The sequence below is a fragment of the Cydia pomonella genome, chromosome 14 (genome assembly GCF_033807575.1).
Source record: "Cydia pomonella isolate Wapato2018A chromosome 14, ilCydPomo1, whole genome shotgun sequence".
NCBI lineage: Eukaryota > Metazoa > Arthropoda > Insecta > Lepidoptera > Tortricidae > Cydia > Cydia pomonella.
This window is the reverse complement of record NC_084716.1, coordinates 548,976-569,938: the sequence shown is the minus strand read 5'-3', so window position 1 is coordinate 569,938 and position 20,963 is coordinate 548,976. Positions and strand designations below refer to the sequence as shown.

The window sequence follows — 20,963 nt, the reverse complement described above, 5'->3', positions numbered from 1 at the left end:
GAGCAGCGGTCTAATCGAGGGAACGCTCTCATTCATGCACTTACTGCGTGCGCGGACTGCCGAGCTTGAAATCGTTCCATATGAGAATGGATGAAATCCGGTATTGTCAACATGTGCAATACCAAAGAGAACTTGAAATAGAGGTGAATTGTCAAAAAAAAATTTGTAACCACAGTAAATTTACTGCCATCTTTCGACATATGATTAAAAATTTTAGAACGGCATTTGACTTTGATCCTTATTCTTTCACTGATATGTGTTAAATTCGTTAAATATGAAAAAGTGGCACCATCTAATAGATCAAAGGTATGGCGGTATCGTTTCGAGCCATGGGGCCATTGGCGCCACAATCTTTAGTCGATGCCCGGTAAGATAGCGCTACTTTTTGTTATTTAACAAATTTAACACATACATATCAGTGAAATTAGCTATTTATAAGTTGTCTTTAAGTGAAATTTCTGCAATTTCTTAGACAATAAAGATTCTTTAAACCGAAATAATAAGGATCGAAGTCAAATGGCGTTCTAAAAGTTTTAACCATGTGTCGAAAGATAGCAGTAAATTTACTGTGGCTACAAAGTTTACTTTGACAATGGCAATACGGACATTGTGCATACAGCCCAGTACAGACGTATAGAAACATTTTCATATTTTATTTATTACGACTTGTTTTCTAGTCGGTTTATTTAAATATCACTTTGGTATATGTAAGTAAGTATGAGCTTTTTCTAGGTTTCCCATATACTTACGAAGTATTAGCTTAAATTAGGAGTGCAATACGGCTCTGCTATAGCCTGACCAATCTAAGTTGGCAACTATTTTGATAGCCCTGCCTGTGTTAAAATGTTAAGTAAACGTCATAATTTGATAGATGTTTGACATTTAAAATAACACTTGCGCTGTCTAGGCTATCAAAATCGCTGCCAACTTATCGTGGTCTGACTCTTATAGTTGTATTCATGTAGGTACTTTGACTTATTTAGAATCTTCATTTTAGAGAGCATCAGGTTTGCTTTTCCGGGCGCTTTCAGGAGTCTATGATTGATTTCCAGCATCTATAGGGTAAAACTCGGATAGATGTCATTTCGGAGAGCCTAGGTCTCCTTACTCAAGCACTAACAGTGCGAGCAGCGGTCACGACGGCCGTGATTCGGGTACTGAGTGAGTACGTGAAACATGTCGCGCGAGTGACTAAAACACGTGAGTATTATCCGTAGAATTAGTTTAATGTTATGAATATATAGTATGTCTCACGACAGTTAAATTCGATTAGATGCCATACTTGTTGAAAAAAAATCTCATACTTTCGAAAAGTATTCATTCCTAAGCAACGTTTTGTGGATAACTGAGGTATGTGAGACTAGGGTTTACCTATTTAAAGTATTTTTTCGTTTCGATATCAGAAAGATAATATTTTTAAGTGAGGCAGCTATTTAACTGGGGCACGTAGTATCCGTGTTTTACCCTACTAATAGCTAAGAACCCAGACCAGAGGTTCACATTGTATTGGAAAAGGTACTAAAACAGTGCAAGTGAAACTACAAGCAAGTGTTAAACCTTTATTATCAACCACGAGTACAGACCTAGGTACTATACTACTTACATGATAACTTACTAAACTTGGCACAGTATTGCTAGCTACACGTAGATGAAGTAAAACACTTAACTGCCAGCGAGTCGAGTCAATAAAAGCCTTAAAGCCTTCACACACTACTTAATTTGGTCGTCCTAACTAGGATCCTAAAAAAATGTTCCTAGTTAGTGCTGTCAGACTTTTAGTACAAAATGGGGTTACATCTTTATCTGGCAATAAAAACACAATAAATGATTGACAGCTTATTTTATAGGCAAAATTGTTGTCATATAAATAAAGAATAATCATACAAATATCTTGTGACAACTCGCTGGCAAGAGGAAACTAGACCGATCTTGGAACATATTTAAAGGTCACGAAATGTATGATTTCTAATTCATCTAAAATAGGCGTAGGTATACTCTTAAAATATCACTTGCGTGTATAAAGGTAAGCTCTCGATTATATTAGATAATTTCAAAAATGTGTTATTAAATAGATTATTTAACTACTCGTGTTTAAAAGTTATCTAGCTTGACTAATGAATTCTATTCCTAGCTAAAATGATCAATGTGTGTTGAGATTTTGCTCTATAAAATATTGGAAGAGTTGACAGTCAGTTGTTTCGTGTGCTGGAAATACCTTTTCCAGGCATAGTACAATTTATCGAGCATGCTAATAGAATTTCAACTTTAGCATTCGGATTTAAGGTTAAGATTGCACTTTCGGGAAATGTAAATTGTCTTCAAACGAATCATCGAAACTGGATTAATTGGACTATTTTGTAGATTTGTGCAGCCTGGGAAAGGGTTACGGATCCGAATATTGAGCAGCACACCAATTGACTATTGACTAATTTACTTTGAAACCTGTTGCTTCGGGAGCTAGGTTCACGAAAGCTCTGATTCGTTTGTTGTAGTGCTTGTCTATCTAGTGTCGGTGCAAAAATATCTATTTCGTATGAAAATAGGGATATGTGGAACTATCGACAACGAATATTTGTACCGTCGAGTCACGTGCGCAGGCCACCTTTATTAGTCATTAGTGCCATTACTAGTCTAAGGATTATATCGTAGAGAATAAATATCATAAATAAGCAGAAAATAATAAAAAAAAAAAACAAAAGTAAAATAGTATTTCTTATATTTATTTTGAAATCATAGTAAATCAAATGAAATTATCTATTTATGGCGGTTCGGTATATTCCATTTGAACATGATAGTAACTTAAATATCTTTAACATAATTCAAACACAAAATCATAATCAAACATAAATCCAATAAAAATAAAATTAACCAGATTCATTATTGCAAATTAGAAATTAGGCATTAATAATTTTTAATTATATGATTATCGTTACAAGTAGAATGACTGGCCCGAAGGCGGAGATTATCGAGTTAGGAGATCTAAGTACCTTACACGACTTAACTAGAATTGAACTTCGAGCGACGCTCTCTTAGTCAAGAGTTAAAACTAGTGGAATGTTTATCTCGGGGGCACCTCGCGCGGCGGGGGACTCCGGTATTTGGCTTTGATGTGGAGGAAGGGCTTCTTCGTGGAGCACGAGTCTGATATAGAGGCGGATAGAGAAAGACGGATGCTTTCTTCTATCGCGGCTTGCGTGAATCCACCCACCGGGGCCGCTGATTGGGCCTTTTGGAGTGGACGTACTACAGGCGTAGTCGCCGCTAAACTCATGCTGCGAGTTTTCTTTGCAGCGTTGAGTTTCTCTGTCCCGCAGAAGGTTTTTTTCGGATCGTGCACGGGCGTTGAAGCCAAGCTTTGACTGCGCGTCTGCCTTGGAGCTGTTGTAGGCGTAGTGGCCGCGCTGGACGCTTTCCGAGCGTTAAGTCTTTCCGTCCCGCAGAATGGCTTTTCAGGCGCCAGCGCCAGACTCATGCTCCGCGACTTTTTTAGGTACATTAACAGAACCAAGCGACTTCCTATGCTCTACGGGTGGTGTTTTAATTGATCTACTCGGCGTGATAGGTAAGGATTGCTTGCGTCGTGCGTCGGTTTTCAAGGGAAGGGTGAGGTTAGGTCGAGGTCGAGTCGGTTTAGGAGTGGAGGTGCGCTCGTGAATCGGCGAACTCTTTCCGCTGCTAGCTTTGCTGGAGGCGCGAGTGCCGCTCCTGTCTGGCGAGGCTCCACCGGAGGCTTTGCTGATTGGAGAAACTGTTCCTAGAGATTCTTTAAGCGAAGCTTTGCTGGAGGCTGGTGAGACGCTTTTCCTAGGGGTGGGAGAGAGTTTGCGGTCTTCGTCGATGCCGGAGTCAGGGTCGGGCGGTACGGGGAGTACGTCGCGACGGCCTTGGGTAACGAGGCGGACCTGGCATGGTTCGTGTCGCGACAGGAAATGCTCCAGGGTGTCCCAGCCGCCGCCCACACGGACCATCATGTGGCGACCCTTTAGCAGCTGCGAACAATAAGTTATATGGCAACTGAATGATTATTACTCGTGGGAAAATATAGATATACAAAAGGTAAAGCCAAAACCAGATCTACTGTTGGAAGAAAAACTATGTATTTTATAGAAAAAAAGAATGCACCAGAGATTGCAATAGAATCACACAGAATTAAGTAGAAGGTGAGCTAGACAAGAATTCCCCCTGATACCTAGTGCAAAAACGATCTAAAATTACTTTGTTTTATATGTTATAAATTGTGAGAAATTTACAAACGTTAAACGTCCTTACGGCCCGGAAGTGATTGTAAGTAAGTAATTAGAAAAAGGTATGGGTTCCGAAAGCTGCGTTGCGTCCCATCCCAATCTGATGTCTAGTTCGACTATAAAACTCGGGGCATTGATTTTTCCTCAGAATTTACACCTCTCCTAACATCAGTAATTTTTGGTGGCCACGAAAAGCGTGCCATCCATTGTCGGTGGAAACATTTGGGAGCCTTCACAGGTACGAGACAGGGTTCCTTGGATAGATAGTTACCCGAATGAAGACATTCCTCCCAGCGATGTTGTAGCGCCCCTCGCCCACCTTCTTGACCTTGAGCAGCCGCGAGCAGCGCCCCGCGCCGCAGCGGCAGCCGCGCTCCAGCAGGCGCGTCACCAGCTGCACCTGCAACAATAATACACTCAACCCGCTATCTACCTACTGCTACACCGAAACCGACTACAATCCACTAACTAGCTAACTAAGCAATGCGGCAGATTATAAAATATTCGAAAGTTTTTGTTGCACCTCAGTATGACATATTGTAAATAATAATGTGCACAAAGGGATTATTGTGGTGTCCGCTACAGTTCACGCACGTTCTCTATATCTCAGTCTTACGAGAATAGCTATATATTCGTGAAAGTAGTCCTCGACTACGAATTTTTTTTATGAAGGTTTTGGCTTGCGTTGCGTTGCGTTGCGTAGTTAGTGGATGATAATTATTGGTACATGTACAAAATGTGACTGTACACTAGCCAACTTGTGCGAACAAAATTAAGGAAAATGTGTGGTTCTCACTGGCGCTACGAATACATAATTCTAAATAGGTATGCTATACCTACCTACGTAAACACAATATCTGTCGAGGTATAAAATATAACGGATGGGGCCTGTAAAATACGAGCAAATACCTAATTAAAACATAGATTGTACTCCTCAAACGATGTCACCTTTGTTCAATGACTTTTAAAAATTATGAAGATTTATGAAAGTCGCTGAACAAATGTTGGTCAGGTTGAGGAGTACAGCGTACAGTATGATTTATTGCTTCTGTTACAGGCCCCATTAACTGACAATGTTTACTTAAAAATAAAAACTCTCCTGAGACGAGAACATTAACACGCGAGGACCTACCGCGAAAATCTAAATTTCGTTATTTCATATTCCATATTCGTGCGATAGAGAGGCAGAGAACGAAATTTCGACATTCTTTATCAGCGGTAGGCCCTCAGGCACTCAAATCATCTTCATCGAATTTCTCTAAATGTAATCGTTATCTGCGTTCAGCGCAAGGCGCGCCAAAATTCGACCAAAAGTGCGTGAGTTTGAAACTTTTTGACTATGTTGTCTACATACCCAAAGCTCATTTGTAGGCCGGAGGGGCACATCCGAGTCCGCGCTTTCGAGTGAGCCACCCGAGCCAGTGCTTTCTTCGTCTACGCCGTCCGGTACCAGCTCCCCGGACACCGCCTGTGTGGACACTGTATGTGCTCTACATACCCGCTTGTCAAGCTCATTTGTAGGCCAGAGGGACACATTCGAGTCCGCGCTTTCGAGCGAGCCACCTGAGCCAGTGCTTTCTTCGTCTACACCGTCCGGAATCAGCTCCACGGACACCTCCGCCTGTGTGGACACTGTATGTGCTCTACATACCCGCTTGTCAAGCTCATTTGTAGGCCAGAGGGACACATCCAAGTCCGCGCTTTCGAGCGAGCCATCTGGGCCAGTGCTTTCTTCGTCTACACCGTCCGGTACCAGCTCCCCTGACACCTCTGTCTGTGTGGACAATGTATGTGGTCTACATACCCGCTTGTCGAGCTCATTTGTAGGTCGGAGCGGCACATCTGAGTCCGCGCTCTCAAGAGAGCCGCCCGAGCGGGTGCTTTCTGCGTCTACGCCGTCCGGTACCAGCTCTCCGGACACCTCCGTCTGTGTGGACACTGTAATATGACATCAAAGGGTTACACATTGACATGATAAAGTTCAAAAGATCACGCTAGAAGGGCCCTTATTTGTTATTTGTATTTTGCGCTTCTGAACGGTTTGATACTTACTTTCATGTGGTTCGGGTGATGACGGTGGGGGATCACTCTTAGTACTGAAACAGATAAAAGTATAAATAACTAAGTTATTTGAATCGATTATACCTGAAATGGAATAGACTACACCAATGAAAAGGGTGAGCCGGAAATACCAAAATCGAACCGGCGCGGCATCTTCAGCTTACGCGCCTAACGTCCTGACCTGACCACTAGATCACCCGGCCTCGGCGGTACCCTTCCCAAATTCTCTGGTGTATGCTATCTTTGAAAGGCTAGGCGCCTTTGACTCACTCTTGCATGCGTGGTTGCACCTCCTAACGGTAACGACAAGACAACGGTATAGCGAGAGAGAGATGGTGCAGTTGATGTATTTGAGAGGAATTTATCTATCAGTTAGGGGTTTACATATTACAAATTTACTGACTACATCTGTATGTATCTGTAATCGTTAAACTGCCATCAAACCCAATGCCACTATATTTTAAGACTAAAAGGAAACCACCTTTAACGCTTTCAGTGACTAGGAAATCAGAAGTGGAGATAGATACTCATACTCACTTCTCAGGCACAGGCGAGTTATCCCTGAACTGCCACGCCCCAGACATGGCTGAATCAAGTCCGGAGTCCCGTTCTTCAGCTGCTATCTCTCTCTCCAGAGCCACGAGGCCAGGAGGCTCGAGTCCGAAGCGCGTGGCCAGACGCGCCACTTCCAGTAGGCAGAGGACCACCTGCCGTGGCTGATTATGTAGTACTAAAAATTAAAATAAAATACTTATTTCGCAAGGCCTAAAGCCTCTCTTAAGAAAGAATATTCTTTATATCTGGCAAACGGCAACAAGTACAGAAGCTTGCCTAGGTATCAGAGAAGCTATATGTGTTCCATTTCAAGACTAAGCATATAGATACACGGTATAAGTTCGTGCAAGAACTGCACCACGAAAAGATGGTAGATGTCCTCTACGTGCCATCCAAGGAGCAAGTAGCGGATACGTTGACAAAAGCTTTGCCCAAGGAAAGCTTCCTCAGAGCACGCACCTTGTTGGGCATGATAAGTAAGCCTGCCCTGATGTAGGGGGAGTGTTGAAACTGGCCATCAGGTACATACTTTTGAACACACCGATACACACACGGAACACAACGATAGCGCGATTCAGAATACAGTCAGAGACATCTAGTGGCAAATGTTACTAAAAGTTGATTTGTGTTCTTGGACGTGACGAATACCGAAACCAATGCATTTAGGTATAGCAATGATTTTTCGTAAAAATAAAATTGCACGACATATATTTGTAATGGTTTTTGTATGTAAATTAAATTCAAATAAGGTCACGACCACGACCTATCTATGAACTCAAGAATATATATTGACAGATCATGGCGCCAAGTTTGGTTTAACTTTAAATCACATAAAAACTACAAGCCTTCTATGGTATTCTGCTTCTTAACTTACATATTATAGCAACTAGTTAATTATGCAAATGTGATAGGTATATTAGGTATGTTGGCTTTTTTGTAATATTTTTTTGCGAGTTTCTCTCCACTAGATGAACGTGAAAATTAAAGAGGAACACAGGGAGAATATGAAATAAGTTTCTGTTCACTTATACTATGAGTCTATGAGTGTCCATGAGTTCTTTGCATATGAAGTCGCGGAAAGAGAGACCTAAGCCCTCCTACGTGTACACGTTCAACGCAGCTGGCCAAGTTTATTGTCATTGTCACGCGTGCAATAGAGTATTTAAGAGCAAGTTTGGCCTGGCCAGCCACATTAGGGCTCATGCTAGACAACGTCCATAATGTGTTTATTTGGGGTCGCCGTCATCGAAAACGATGAGGAGGACTATATATATATAAAGTCATACCAAGATACGTTGGCAGCGATTTTGACAGCTCCGACAGTGCAAGTGTTATTTTGAATCATCATCATCATCATCCTTCCTTGCCGTATCCGGCAATGGCGACCCCATCAACAATTCTTATCCGGATTATGACATGCCCTTATGTGGCTCGCAAAACCAAACTTTGTTTTGAAGATGCGGTCACACGATGCGCAATGGAGTTGTCCAGTGGAGTTGAGTCGAGTTGAGTTGATTTTGAATACACTTGCACGGGCTGGGCTATCAAAATTTCTGTCAACTTATCTTGGTGTAACTCAAGATATATTTACGGATTAGACTAGAAAACCATTAAGTCGTGCCATGTGCTATTTTTTAAATTCTTTATATGACAACAATTTTACTTAATATCAATGAAACTATCAGTTTCCATGTGTCATTTAATATCATAGAAACATTCTTGCCAGTTATGGTTTTTTCAAGCATTATCTATATTTTTGTGACACGACTCGCTGGCCAGACACATGGCATACTACGCCCTGGCTGCATGTCGGCACGGCTTCCGGCCTCGCGAGAAAGCACGCCTCAGTGAGGTTTACCCAAAGCCGGGCCTCCAGCTTTTCCAAAGACAAATATAGCAGAATATCAAGAACATACCCAGGTCATCGCTCTCGAACAGCAAGTTCTCGTGGACGCCGAGGTCGCGGCAGAAGGAGAGGAAGTTGTCAGCATTGTCGCGGGAGAAGAAGCTGCGGCGCGCCGCGCGCTGCCAGCAGCGCCCGCGCACGGCTGGCACCGGCTGTCAACAAACAGAATGTTAAAGATTGTCTCTTCTCTTTCTAACAAACATAAAGTAAGTAGGGGTCTGTGGTAAGTAGTATTAACGGGCATTTTGGGAACAAAGACAACTTTTGTTTTCCCAATGTCATTGACCCATCCTCGTATAGAACCTTAGCAACTTTTTTTTATACCACGTCAGTGGCAAACAAGCATACGACCCGCCTGATATTAAGCAGTCATCGTAACCTATGGACGACAAACATTCTTCAGAACACAGCCGATTGTACAAGCGGAAGATCACATATAAGGAAGTCTCTCCCTAAACTTAAAGGTGACCACAGTACTATTTAGTTTTCCACTCAACTGGCTGAAACGAGACTTGCCTACCCCTAGGGAGAGTCCCAGGACCGACGCTTCACGCGTGGATTGATGCCAGTTGCGAACTTCGTACCGCTGCTGAATGCCTTCAGAAAGTTATTTCCCGTTAGCGTGATTTTTCTATAAGACTGACCAATCTACTGCAACTAGACTTACCCCAACGAACAGTCCCTGGTCTAAAACTTCACGCGCGCGTTCATGGATGACTAATGCCAGCTGACACAAAACAGCGCCGTTGTCTAAGGTATTCAGAAAGTTCTGTCCCGTCAGGACATTTTGTGGATGACTGACCAACGAGCCTACTGGAACTGGAACTAAACTTACTCCCACAAAGAGTCCCTGGTCCAAAGCCTCTCGAGCTCGCTCATGGATGACTGATGCTAGTTGACATAACTCAGCGCCGTTGTCTAAGGCGTCCAGAAAGTTCTCTCCCGTCAGGTACGTGATGCCTGTAACAATGATACACCATTTAATACAGAGTTATTATCCAGTTTGGCGTGGCAACTGGCAAGTCTCAAAAGGTCTAGACTAATGGTTACATTTCTGGATGATAATTTACGAAACATATTCGCTCATATTCTGTTTTTGCTTTTGGTTTCCGAATCTGTCTTCAGTTAAAAATTGCATCCTGTTTACTGTACCAATATCACAGTAAGTAACAATGGTAATAATAATCGTAACAGCCTTAGAGGTCCAGTTCTCCTATTTAGTCCTCAGTACTACGTAGCCATAAGAGGTTAAAAACTTGAGAAACTAACTCAAAATATCAATAGTTAGGTAGAGTCCGGCTAAACTAACTTTGCACCGACTCGAATAAAACAAAGGGAGTTACTATCATTACCTATAAACGTCATATTTTCATAGTTATTCAATGCAGAGTCAGCTTGGGCAGACTCTTTGGGTATTTTCGCATATAACTCGGATACGTCGTAGACAATTTTTTAACCACACGGCGATCACATATCACAACTGACGCCGCCGCGTATCTCATAAATAGACACTGTATAATAAATGTCCGAATCATACGCGGTCTTATTCCGCCATAAACGTCTGCATCGCAATAAAGTTTATCCTGCGTCTGTACATTAGATACAGACCGTCTAGACCAATGACTAAGGAATAAATGTTGCTTTAGCAGAGAAGGGTCCTTAATATGTTCATGGAACGAAATGTGCATAAGGACCCTTCTGTATATGAAGCATAAAGATCCTTCTCTAATGGAAAGCCACATATGTCTAGACCGCTGCATTTTATCGATCCATCCTCGCGCTATTCGTTGGTCGTTTACGGCATCGTAAATCCCGCTTTTTATGTCCTTTGGTGTACATGTTACACCTAGAACTTTAGCCCACGAATACTATTTTAGGCTAAAAGCAGTTAAACTCGACCCCGAGACGTGTCATCGTTAAACTTCGCTGAAAAGGGAGGTGACTTTGGTATTTTTAGTTTAGAGAAGAAAAAAAAGAATGGTGCAGAATACAACGCCTATCTCCATCATTATGTATTAAAACTCACTAAAAATACTACGTATGTATAGTGCCTAACATGTGCCTAACGCGTCACAATTTCCAAGGCAGGGTTCACCAAATGGCGGACCGCGGTCCGGATCCGGTACGCCGGCCTATATTACTTTTTTTACTTATTCAATAAACTATCTTAGAAACGGACCGCAACAGCTATTTATTTTTAAAACCGGACCCCTGAAGATCCTCATTGGTGACCCCGTTCTAAGGTGTAATAGCGATATAAAATACATCATGGACTATATAAAAATACGGAAATTTGAAAACCTTATTATTAATATAACGTTAACGAGTTCTCGATCCACGAGGAAAACGGTGTTTTAATCGGAAAACCAGTAATTACTTACTACACAAAGACAGGTACCTACTTATTAAAAAGTAAACTGCAACTGTACTTAGTTACATACTATTTCCAAACGCAGCTCTAACGCATTCTTTACGCTCGGACGCGCACATCGCGTGACGCTATTTCACACCTCTAAAAAGTAGAATCATAAAATCCTTCATCAGAATCACATTTAAGAGTATTTAAAGCCGGATCGTGTTAATTTATGGATACTATCAAATGGGAGGTTCGAGGCTAATTAAATTAAACACATGTTTTATACAGTCATAAATTAACTCTTCAGAGTAGGCAGTAAAACAGTAGTGCATGTGTGGTTGCTTCCCACAAGTTGGCAAACATGTGCGTCACTGCTGGCGTCTGTGCGTCGATTACGGACACTGACCTACGGCAACTTATTCACGAGGAGCTTGCATGCTTATTTCAATACAACTGGAGAAAATTTGGCCTTACTGGTGTTAATGTCGGGAAATGCATAAATGCAATTTTTTTTCTAATCTCCATTTTTGAACGAGGAAGCGAGTCTGTCACTTTAAATAGTTAGGTATCACTTTCTTACACCACTTTAACCCATTATAGAGAACACTTATACCACTCACCTTATTATTTTATATACACTTATACTTTATATTTTTATATCTATATTATAAAGCAAAAATGACTACCCCATAACATCCTTATGCAGAATTTTGAGGTCTTTAAACAGGCTTCAAGGTTTAAATCTATACATGTTTATCTGTACCGTTAAAGGATTAATAAGCTTGAGGTATATACTTAAATAAAATCCCGTACATTTATTTAAGTTTTTTTGCTTAGTTTATGCGTCTTGTTCGCGTGCCGTCCACGCCGTTAGATCACCGAGTATAATTCAATCAGATTTCCTGCGGAAAAACACATTTACTAACTACACTGCAATGTACTTCTTGTGTGCATTCTTAAGGCGCGGGGAGTTCAGGTCGACTGAGTGGACAGCCGTGCGTGCTCGGGATCGGTGCCTATATTTCTTTAACTATACGGTATACACCAGGGGTGGCCAACTTGATTAGACCCAAGATCTCCTGTTTACTAACGAAACCCTGTGCGATCTACCAATTGTATACTTCTTGAAACCTTAAATGAAACTGGTCTACGTATTTATATTTTTTGCCTTGCCACGATCGACTGGACTAACAGTCGCGATCGACCTGTTGGCCACCCCTGGTATACACCTACCGTATAGACGGTAATTGTAAAGCGAACAACATCAAGTTATTGGTCCAGATTCTAGATCATAGATCGCAAAACGATATGCCTTGCAACACTCGTTAATCATAGAAAACGTCAATAGGCCGAGTGCACCCATAACCTCACCTAATAAAGCGGCAATTATGTTGAACTTTCACGAGCGCACCCGTGACCTGACCCGGGACTGTACTAATATCTGACCATTATACACCTTATTGCAAAGGCATAAGGTCCACTGACGGTCACGCATTAGTCCGAGCGGCTATTAGTCAACTCTATGGCTGCTGCTCGACACAACGTTAGCGAAGTATTTTCCATAGCTATCTCCATACCTATCTCACCGAATGATGATCCCTATGATAGTTCATTTTAAATGGAATAGTTGTCACGTAAAATGAGGACTACGTGTGCATGAAAAGGCGATTACGCGCAGTAGTCCACTTTCGTCTTAAAAAATATTTTGCAGTATGGTCCGTGCAGGCATTGCGCCATCGGCGCGGACGCAACGAATTTGGCGCGGCGCCGGCGCAGTGCTGCAGCAGTCGATAACGAGACACGAGCGCCGTGGGAAAACGCTGGTTTACCAATTACTTAGCGACAGAGCCAAGCTTACAGGCTCGAGTAATTGATACAGTTCCTTTTCTAACTTATTACAACATCGCCCTCGACGTTAAGATTTATTTAATCAATAAACTTATATGCTGTGCTATAGATTTCGAAACCCTCGGTCATAACTTTAAAAGCTCAGACTTTACAAATCTAAAGAAGCTGATTGAAGCCCTTCGTTTGGCGACGTTAAATAATTACTTAGGTAATATTTTATTCGTCTGACCAATACTTATAAGTCCACGATTACTATGTGCCACAGGAAGAAAAAAAAACGGAACTCTTGCAAATGCCCGGGACCCCATAGTCCCGAGAATTTTTAAGAGACATACAAATAATTATAATACAAAAATATCCGAGAAAATTTCCCACTACATATTTTTATCCCGCAACATCTTTATCCATAATGATTTCAAGATTATCTGAAAGGTCTATGCTTCTCTACATATTATGCTCTCAACTAAATATAGACTTAACAACCAAGGGTTCCCAACATTTTACTCTATCGGTAGAGTTCTACCAACCTTAAAAACCTACTCGAATCCATAGACTTTCTACGAGTATGCCGTAACAGGTCGATAATCGATGACGAACATAGTCAACTGGCCACTTCCTCGGCTTTGTCCGTGTGCCGCCGGGCGTGCCCGCTTCCTTCAACTATGACCACTTCCTCTTCTAAAATCTATCATTGACTAAGTACAGAGTAAGAGAGGTATGTGCATTGCAGATCTAGAGTAGAGTCCAACTGGGGAAGTACCTCCACCTTACAGAAAAACCGCAGCCAAATAACACTAGACCCTACTCATAGTGTTGTGTTCCTGTCGGTAAGTTTTTTTTTTATCTTTATTTAACGAGCTTAGTCTAAAAGACGATGCCGCTCAATAGTACACATCGAGAAGTGTTCTTACACTAAAACATTTAAAACCTAAACAGATCATTATTTCCGTCTTCGGATGCCCACCTTGTATCAATATAGTACTTATATTTAACTGATTTTTATATTTCAAAGGGAGAGGCACTCAATCTTTGTATTTCCCGAAGACAAATGAAGACCGGTCTGGTCTGGTCTGGTGGGTAGTGACTTTGCATATGACGGCGATGGTCCCGGGTTCAAATCTTGGTAAAGGCAATTATTTGTGTGATGAGCACGGTTTGTTCCTGAGTCATGGGTGTCAACAGTAATTCAAATCAGCAATTTTTATGACTGTTATATGAGTTAATTAGTACTTATAAAAAATATATATGAATAATCCACCAACATCCGCGACGGTTAAATATAAGTACCTAGTTAAAAATAATTAATATTAATTCCTTAAAAATCAGACGAAAATGTTTGTTTTACGTTTTGAATATTCCTTAAGTAAAATCAACCTTTTTTTGTTAACGTAATATAAAAATGCAGTGTTAATCTCATAAAATTGATAAAAATTGGCAGTATCTTTTATTCGTACAAAAAATTAGATTGAGTTTATACAGAATATAACTGATACGTGAATTGTGTAAAATACTCCTCAAATATATTTAGTTATAACATTTGCCGCTAGATGTCTCTGACTGTATCTTAAATCGCGCTATCGTTGTGTTTCCGTGGTTTGCATAAGACGCCATCACGATCACGCCATAACAGGTAAAATTGACGCACACGTCTAAAAGAAGAATTTATGCATCGCTTTTGCACAAATTCCACATTTTTTGGGTACAATAATAATATTCTGTTATAAAACTGAACCTAATTAAAAATTAGACTCTGAAGGGGGCCCCTGAGCATTAGAGCCAAAGATGCTGGCAGCATTTCCCTGCTGAATCGCAATGCTTATTCGTTGAGCGAGGAAGTTGGAAGCTCTAGCTCTTCTGTCCCCCGCTGTCAGTCGCTTGACCAAACCCGCAAACAAACTCTGAGCGCTCGGGCGCCACGGCTCGAGGGTCTCGCTCGACACTAAAGGCAACAAAGTTTAATTGGCACCGAGACTCCTATATTTCCGCCTTAAATATTTATTCTACATGGTACCTATATTTTTTGTTAAAGTACATACTTTACCTTAGGTACATACATTAAAACCGATTTTGTAATTTATCTTTTCGTTGGAAAAGGATACATTTTCATAATCCTGTTTTAACGATAAGAAGAATGAGGAGGTAAGTGAACTTTTCCAATCACAACTTCGCAGGTATATTTTTCATATTTTTACACGTATCAAACATCAATGAACCAACTAATAAATTTAATTGTTTTATACTTAAAAATAAAATAGTTTTTTAAATAATAGATAAACCAAACATTCAAAAGGTGTTTTGGTGAAGCGGAACTGTTCATGATATCAGCTGCTGATGATGACAATACCTCGTTAATTGTTATATAAATAATTATATGCTTAGATTACTTAGAGTTGAAAAGGTAGTAAAGGCTGCGCCACTGTCCTATGATCTTGTTAGCAACGAAGCAGTAAGAACATTAACCCTAATAGTGTACACAACACACACGCAAATAAACCCACTACTATAGATCGTGCCATTCACGAAGACTCGTGCCTTGACTTGTATTGCCATGTTATTAAAGGTTAGATTCGACAAATCTGCGTGTCATCGTGGATGACACGAACTATATACCATATACATCAATGTTCACTTATAATGCTTGTAAAGCTGATGTTTAAGTCGCGTGTAAGCGGCATATAGTTTCTTTTGATACTCTAGTGCATAAACGAAATCGTGTATTATGACCCTTATTTTTGCAATAAACTCCAAATTTTGCCATACCAATTGCCAGTATTGCCACACGCTGCAGCTGGTGGCCGGCGCGCTTCCCTTCGACGCGGCCGTTCGCAGGCCCGAGTACCGAGGTTTCTTTTGCCATAAACGCTCAACTCCCCGACAGACTATTACAGAACCTATAGGGTTCTTTAAAAAAGAGGTTTCCGGTTTTTAAACACTCGCCAGCGTAGATTGAACTGTACATTCAGAGAGTGCTTCCACATCCATAAGCTGCTGTAATCGCTTACTATTAGGCAAACTGTACGCTTTGTTATCACGTGGGCAAAAAAGTTAATTATTTGCCGTCTTCACGGATAATTTCCATTAAAACTACAGGATCTACGAGGTTTCTTCCGCATTCATTATCAATGCAAGTATTCCCAGCAAAAACCCATGCTGAATTGACAATGACAAAAACATAACAGTTTTAATTGCTATTGGATGACGTCGGATTCGTCGGAATAACCGGAGTACGGCCAAAGATCTGTTCACTAGATGGATCATTGGATTCGCTTATTGATGCAGTATAATAGCGAAACATAAAAACGTGGGAATGGTGGAAATGAAATGCACTAATAGGCGCGCAATCTTAAGCAAACATGCACGCGTACTCGCACGCGTTAGATCAGGATGCAGCTCTACGTTCAGCCGTATTCTTGTGGTTGATAGTGGGATGACCAAACCCTGTCATCATTAATGCAAGCTATTGAAAATTAGGGCTGGAAAAAAATATTTACCGCCGGGAACCCTAACTTCACCACTTCGCTCAAGTAAAATCATTTTGCCAAAAAATAGAGAACCATTGAATTCATATATAGAGCTGCGTAAAAATAGAGTAAAATAATTTAACTTGAAAGAAAAGCTTAGACGAAGTTGAGGGCAGGTGGCAACTGCCCTCAACTTCGCCTGATATTTTCTTTAATTCTGAAAATTAATACTAAAACTTATTCCAAATCCTAAATGTTGAATCACTAAACATCCAGTTAGGGCGAAGTTATTTAATAAAGGCGAATTAAGGACAGGTATTTTTTCCAACCCTTATTTTCAATGAGCTGCAATGCAACATACCATAACCATAACTACGTTTGGTGATAACCTGTACACGATGCAATATCTATAGGAGGTTGTCCTTGTTGTATGGATTGTTGAACATGAAGTAATGGTATTGCGAGCCTTGCATGACGGAATGCTGTTACTACATGACGTTCTGGACCTGTTCCAGACCTAAACTACGGACGTGTTTTATATTTTCGACAAAATATATACTTACAAGTACATTTAGTTAGCGCCAAAAAACCGCTCCAATACAATCAAATTTACGGTCTCATTTTAAAACGACACGCCTAAAATTATATGAAACTGATTTACTAAAGTTTTTTTATTTCTGAGACTATACAAAATGACAATATAAATGTAGATACTTGCTAAAATTGTTATACAGGAACAGAGCATTTTCGGAAAAAAAGTGTAAGTACCATTTCTTTTTTTTGATAAACCGTGTACTTTTGTGTTATTTCCAATCAAAATCACAAGGACTATCGAATTTAAACGAAAAAGAAATACCGAAAAATAAGTCAGTTTTGAAATGCGTTTTTACATATATTTTGTAGGTATATACCGTCACATCTCTGACACTCATCATTTCTATGAAAAACTTGGCACACTATTTTCTTTGTTATAATCAATAGTTCTCGTTATTCTGAGTCGAAATAACCCATAAGTTGATGGTTTTTCGAAAGAAAATCAAAGGTACACTTTCTCTCTGAAAACCCCCAAAAAGAAAATAGAGCGAGAAGTTTCTAGAGTTAGACCAAGATAAGTCAGCAGCCATTTAGGTAGCGCAGACAGTGCAAATGTTATTTTAAACGTCAAACTTCTATGAAATTATGACGTTTACTTAACACTTGCAGAGGCTGGCCTATTAAAACCACTGCTAACTTATCTTGGTCTGACTCTACTCGCTACTAGGCATCCAGTTTCCACAGGACACACAAAACGCAAACCAGACCACCCGCGTACCTTGCAACTCTGCCTTATGGAGGTGACTCATCCGATAATTTATGTCTTTAATTAACGGTTGCAAAATATACCGATTTATGGCGGTTGGAAGAATGGAATTAATAATCTGTGCGTATAATACAGTATAGGAATAATGACAGTACTCTATTTCCAATTTTACTACTTCGTCTAGTTCTATTTTCTTGGGATCTGCTCAGCGTCGCTAGGAACGCGCATTTTGGCTCATCACGGGTGATAATTTTACCTGTCAGTTCTTCTGTAATATTTCTTGTCTCGTTTGTGAATACGAATTCCTGAGATTTTAGTATTTTCCTAGTGATTACTTTGCTTATTGATTAATAGGTACCAATAGAAAATAAAAAAAAAATATTTTTCTTATCGTGTAAAGGTGATCCAATTTCCTTAATTATGTTCGTCTAATGTTTACCCACTTGTATTCCTCGGGGAGTTGCTTTAAGAAGATCATCGGTAGTGCAGGTGACAGGGCATAGAGGGCACATTGTCATGTGCTGTATCGTCTGATATGATCCGCAAGAGCAATCGGCGTTTGAATTCTCAGGTAAGATTCCCCATTTTATGAGATTTTCCTTTGATCGACCAAGTTTTCCACGTTTCAGTTCCTCCAAGGGGTAAACGTTCGTTTGGAGTCATAAAAGCTTGCGAGCAACCGTGCCGCTGGTTCCAGGCGGTGATTCTGGCTTCTTTTGGAGTTTGATTGTCGAGTGGTAGGTTGGTAACAAAGCTTTTCCTAGATTAGACGTCTCCGAGCTGGACTGTGGGTATGCAGCAAATGCCGTGCATCGAGAAGCAGTTTTTTCGTTCTATTGCAATTGCTACTTCTCTCCTCACTGCCAGTGGAGCTATTCCTGCGAGGCAGTAAAGTTTCTTGATTGGGGTAGGTTGTAGAATATATATATTGGGATAACAGAACAAAAAATACTTGATAATTTGCATACATTATTTCAATTTCGGTTAGCATTTCTATCAACGATTGTCTCTTGCCTTAGGCTACGATATTATATCACGCTCGTTCTCTGCGTCTCACTGTACCATCGTTTGAAGATGTACTACTCTCCATAAATCGACTCTGACCTTAATCAGCACGCATCTACACCACCCACCCTCAAGGGTACTTGTTCTTTAAAAACATCTCGTTCCGGCCCTAGACCACACGCGGGCGATGCGTTATCGAATACAACATGCATTAATTGAGCCCGCAGGCGATGGGATGGCAAATTGGCAATAAGATTTTTCATAATACTACGGTGGTAAATCAACGTAGAGTGTAATGGTAAGAGGATATCGTATCCTGTTAACTCCGGCAATACTAAAGATGTCATATGTAAATTCCTGAAACTTTAATACTAGTAAGGTTTGCGAGAACTTTAAAGCCAAAGACAGTCCAAATAATGCTGTTAACACAGTGTATTTTTGGGGAGATTTAGGACATTTTTATAATCAAATACATGTAGTCAATATTATGGATGTGATGGAGGTACGCGTCCGCAGTTGGGAAAATCAAAATTAGAACGAAAAATTCCCATGCAGTGAATTTTCCCCTAGATATATTCTAACCACAAGACGTCAGACACAACAAGAATAATAGTATGATAGCAGTGTTCCCCGCACGAGGGTCTTTGCTGGCCGCGTGTCCCCATAGGTGTTTATTTGCGTGACGAAATTATTTAACAAGTAATAATTAATTACGACACCAAAAAGTATACCACCATTTTATGATCTCCATCAGAAGATTCACTTCAAATAAATGTCGCTTTCCGAGTGAGAGTGAGTGAAGGAATTACTTACTACAAAATATATTAGTTGTAGAGTGGATTTCTGTTGAATCCTATAGTCAGATCTTGACCCTTTCTAACAAACAACGTACAACTCAGGCTGGTCGTCGTCGAAATTATCGAAAAACAGGAGAAAATACGATTTGTTTGATAATATTTCCAAAGGCATATTTTCCTCGCAGCAAATTTTTTCTTGCGCCATAATACCCAGTCACATATCCTTAAGAAGTGTTTTTTAATTGGTTCATCTAAAGACGGTATTCCACCAGTGTGCGGCACAAGCATCCTTGTACTGAATATAATGATTGTGCCGCACACTGGTGGAATCCCGCCTTAAGCTTTCGACTCATATGCTTGTACGAGTAGAGCGATTGCAAATAAAGTCAAATAAACTGATAAATACGAGCTGCGATAACATCACGCGCGCACCCTCTACTTATTCAAGCAATTATTAATTACGTTTTACTTTTTGCCGTAATTGCCAGTGGCATTTGTAGGTATACAACAAGATGGAGAATGCGATACGTGTCTCAAAATTGTTGCATGTACTTATTTGCTCTCCGAGCTTCTTTGTCGGCGAGAACATTGAGTTTTTTAACATGACTAGAAATATAGCGTTTTTCTCTTGTTTTAATTTATTTACTTAAAGCGACTGCTCATTAACAAGCTCTACGTAATATTGTATTGAAGCTCTAGATATCCAATTATCTGCCGACATATATCTGACGTGAAACTATTGTAACTACATACACTTTGTGGAAAATGCTAAGAAATACCGACTTTACCGACCAAGCACTGCAGGTACAAGTAAAAAAGATTGCGCCATAAGAATCTTCTGAGTGATAAAATAGTTATATTCAAAATATAATATTTTATTATTAATAGTTATGTTGTTTAGTTAGTATTTTATTTAAAAAGATAAGGTACGTAAGTAACCAGTGAACGGGTTTCATTTTATCCTGTCTCTGGTTGAACTCCAGACGGACGCACTTTTATTAAAATCACGATAAAATCAATCGTAATTAGTTCTGCGACATGGAAAATTAAATTACCAATAAGTAAATACAAATAAGCGCCAAGGACGGATTCCGTCGAAGTGAGCGGACATTTTTGACATATCTTGCTCGTGCATACTTACATACATCTTAGTGCCTATGGTCATATGGTCATATGGCATGTACATATGGTCTTATGGTGATTGCAATATCTCATGAATAACTCGTCCTTTTGATGCTGGCCCTAAAAAAGAACGAAATTACTCATAGTCTCATAAATCAATAAAATAAATAAATGTAGAAAAATACCTTCCGGTTAAAATAAAACTCATATATCTAAATAATAAAATATAAATGTTACATTATGAAGTTCAAGGTAAATTGTAGACTAGACCACTGAAGCGATGTTATTATATGAAACTTGGCCGGGAG

The 20,963-nt window shown here is 40.2% G+C and overlaps 1 protein-coding gene across 1 annotated transcript in view; it reads right to left on the bottom strand.

Annotated features, from left to right (window-relative positions):
- Positions 1-2,699: 2,699 nt before the first annotated feature.
- The window catches only part of LOC133524690 (GAS2-like protein 3), a 135,352-nt gene continuing 117,088 nt past the window's right edge, over positions 2,700-20,963 (bottom strand). The window contains 8 exon segments of the mRNA XM_061860814.1: positions 2,700-3,487; positions 3,489-3,989; positions 4,516-4,644; positions 6,049-6,182; positions 6,297-6,340; positions 6,843-7,035; positions 8,777-8,918; positions 9,602-9,726. Coding sequence (XP_061716798.1) covers positions 3,059-3,487; positions 3,489-3,989; positions 4,516-4,644; positions 6,049-6,182; positions 6,297-6,340; positions 6,843-7,035; positions 8,777-8,918; positions 9,602-9,726 — 1,697 coding nt within the window. The 3' untranslated portion in view covers positions 2,700-3,058.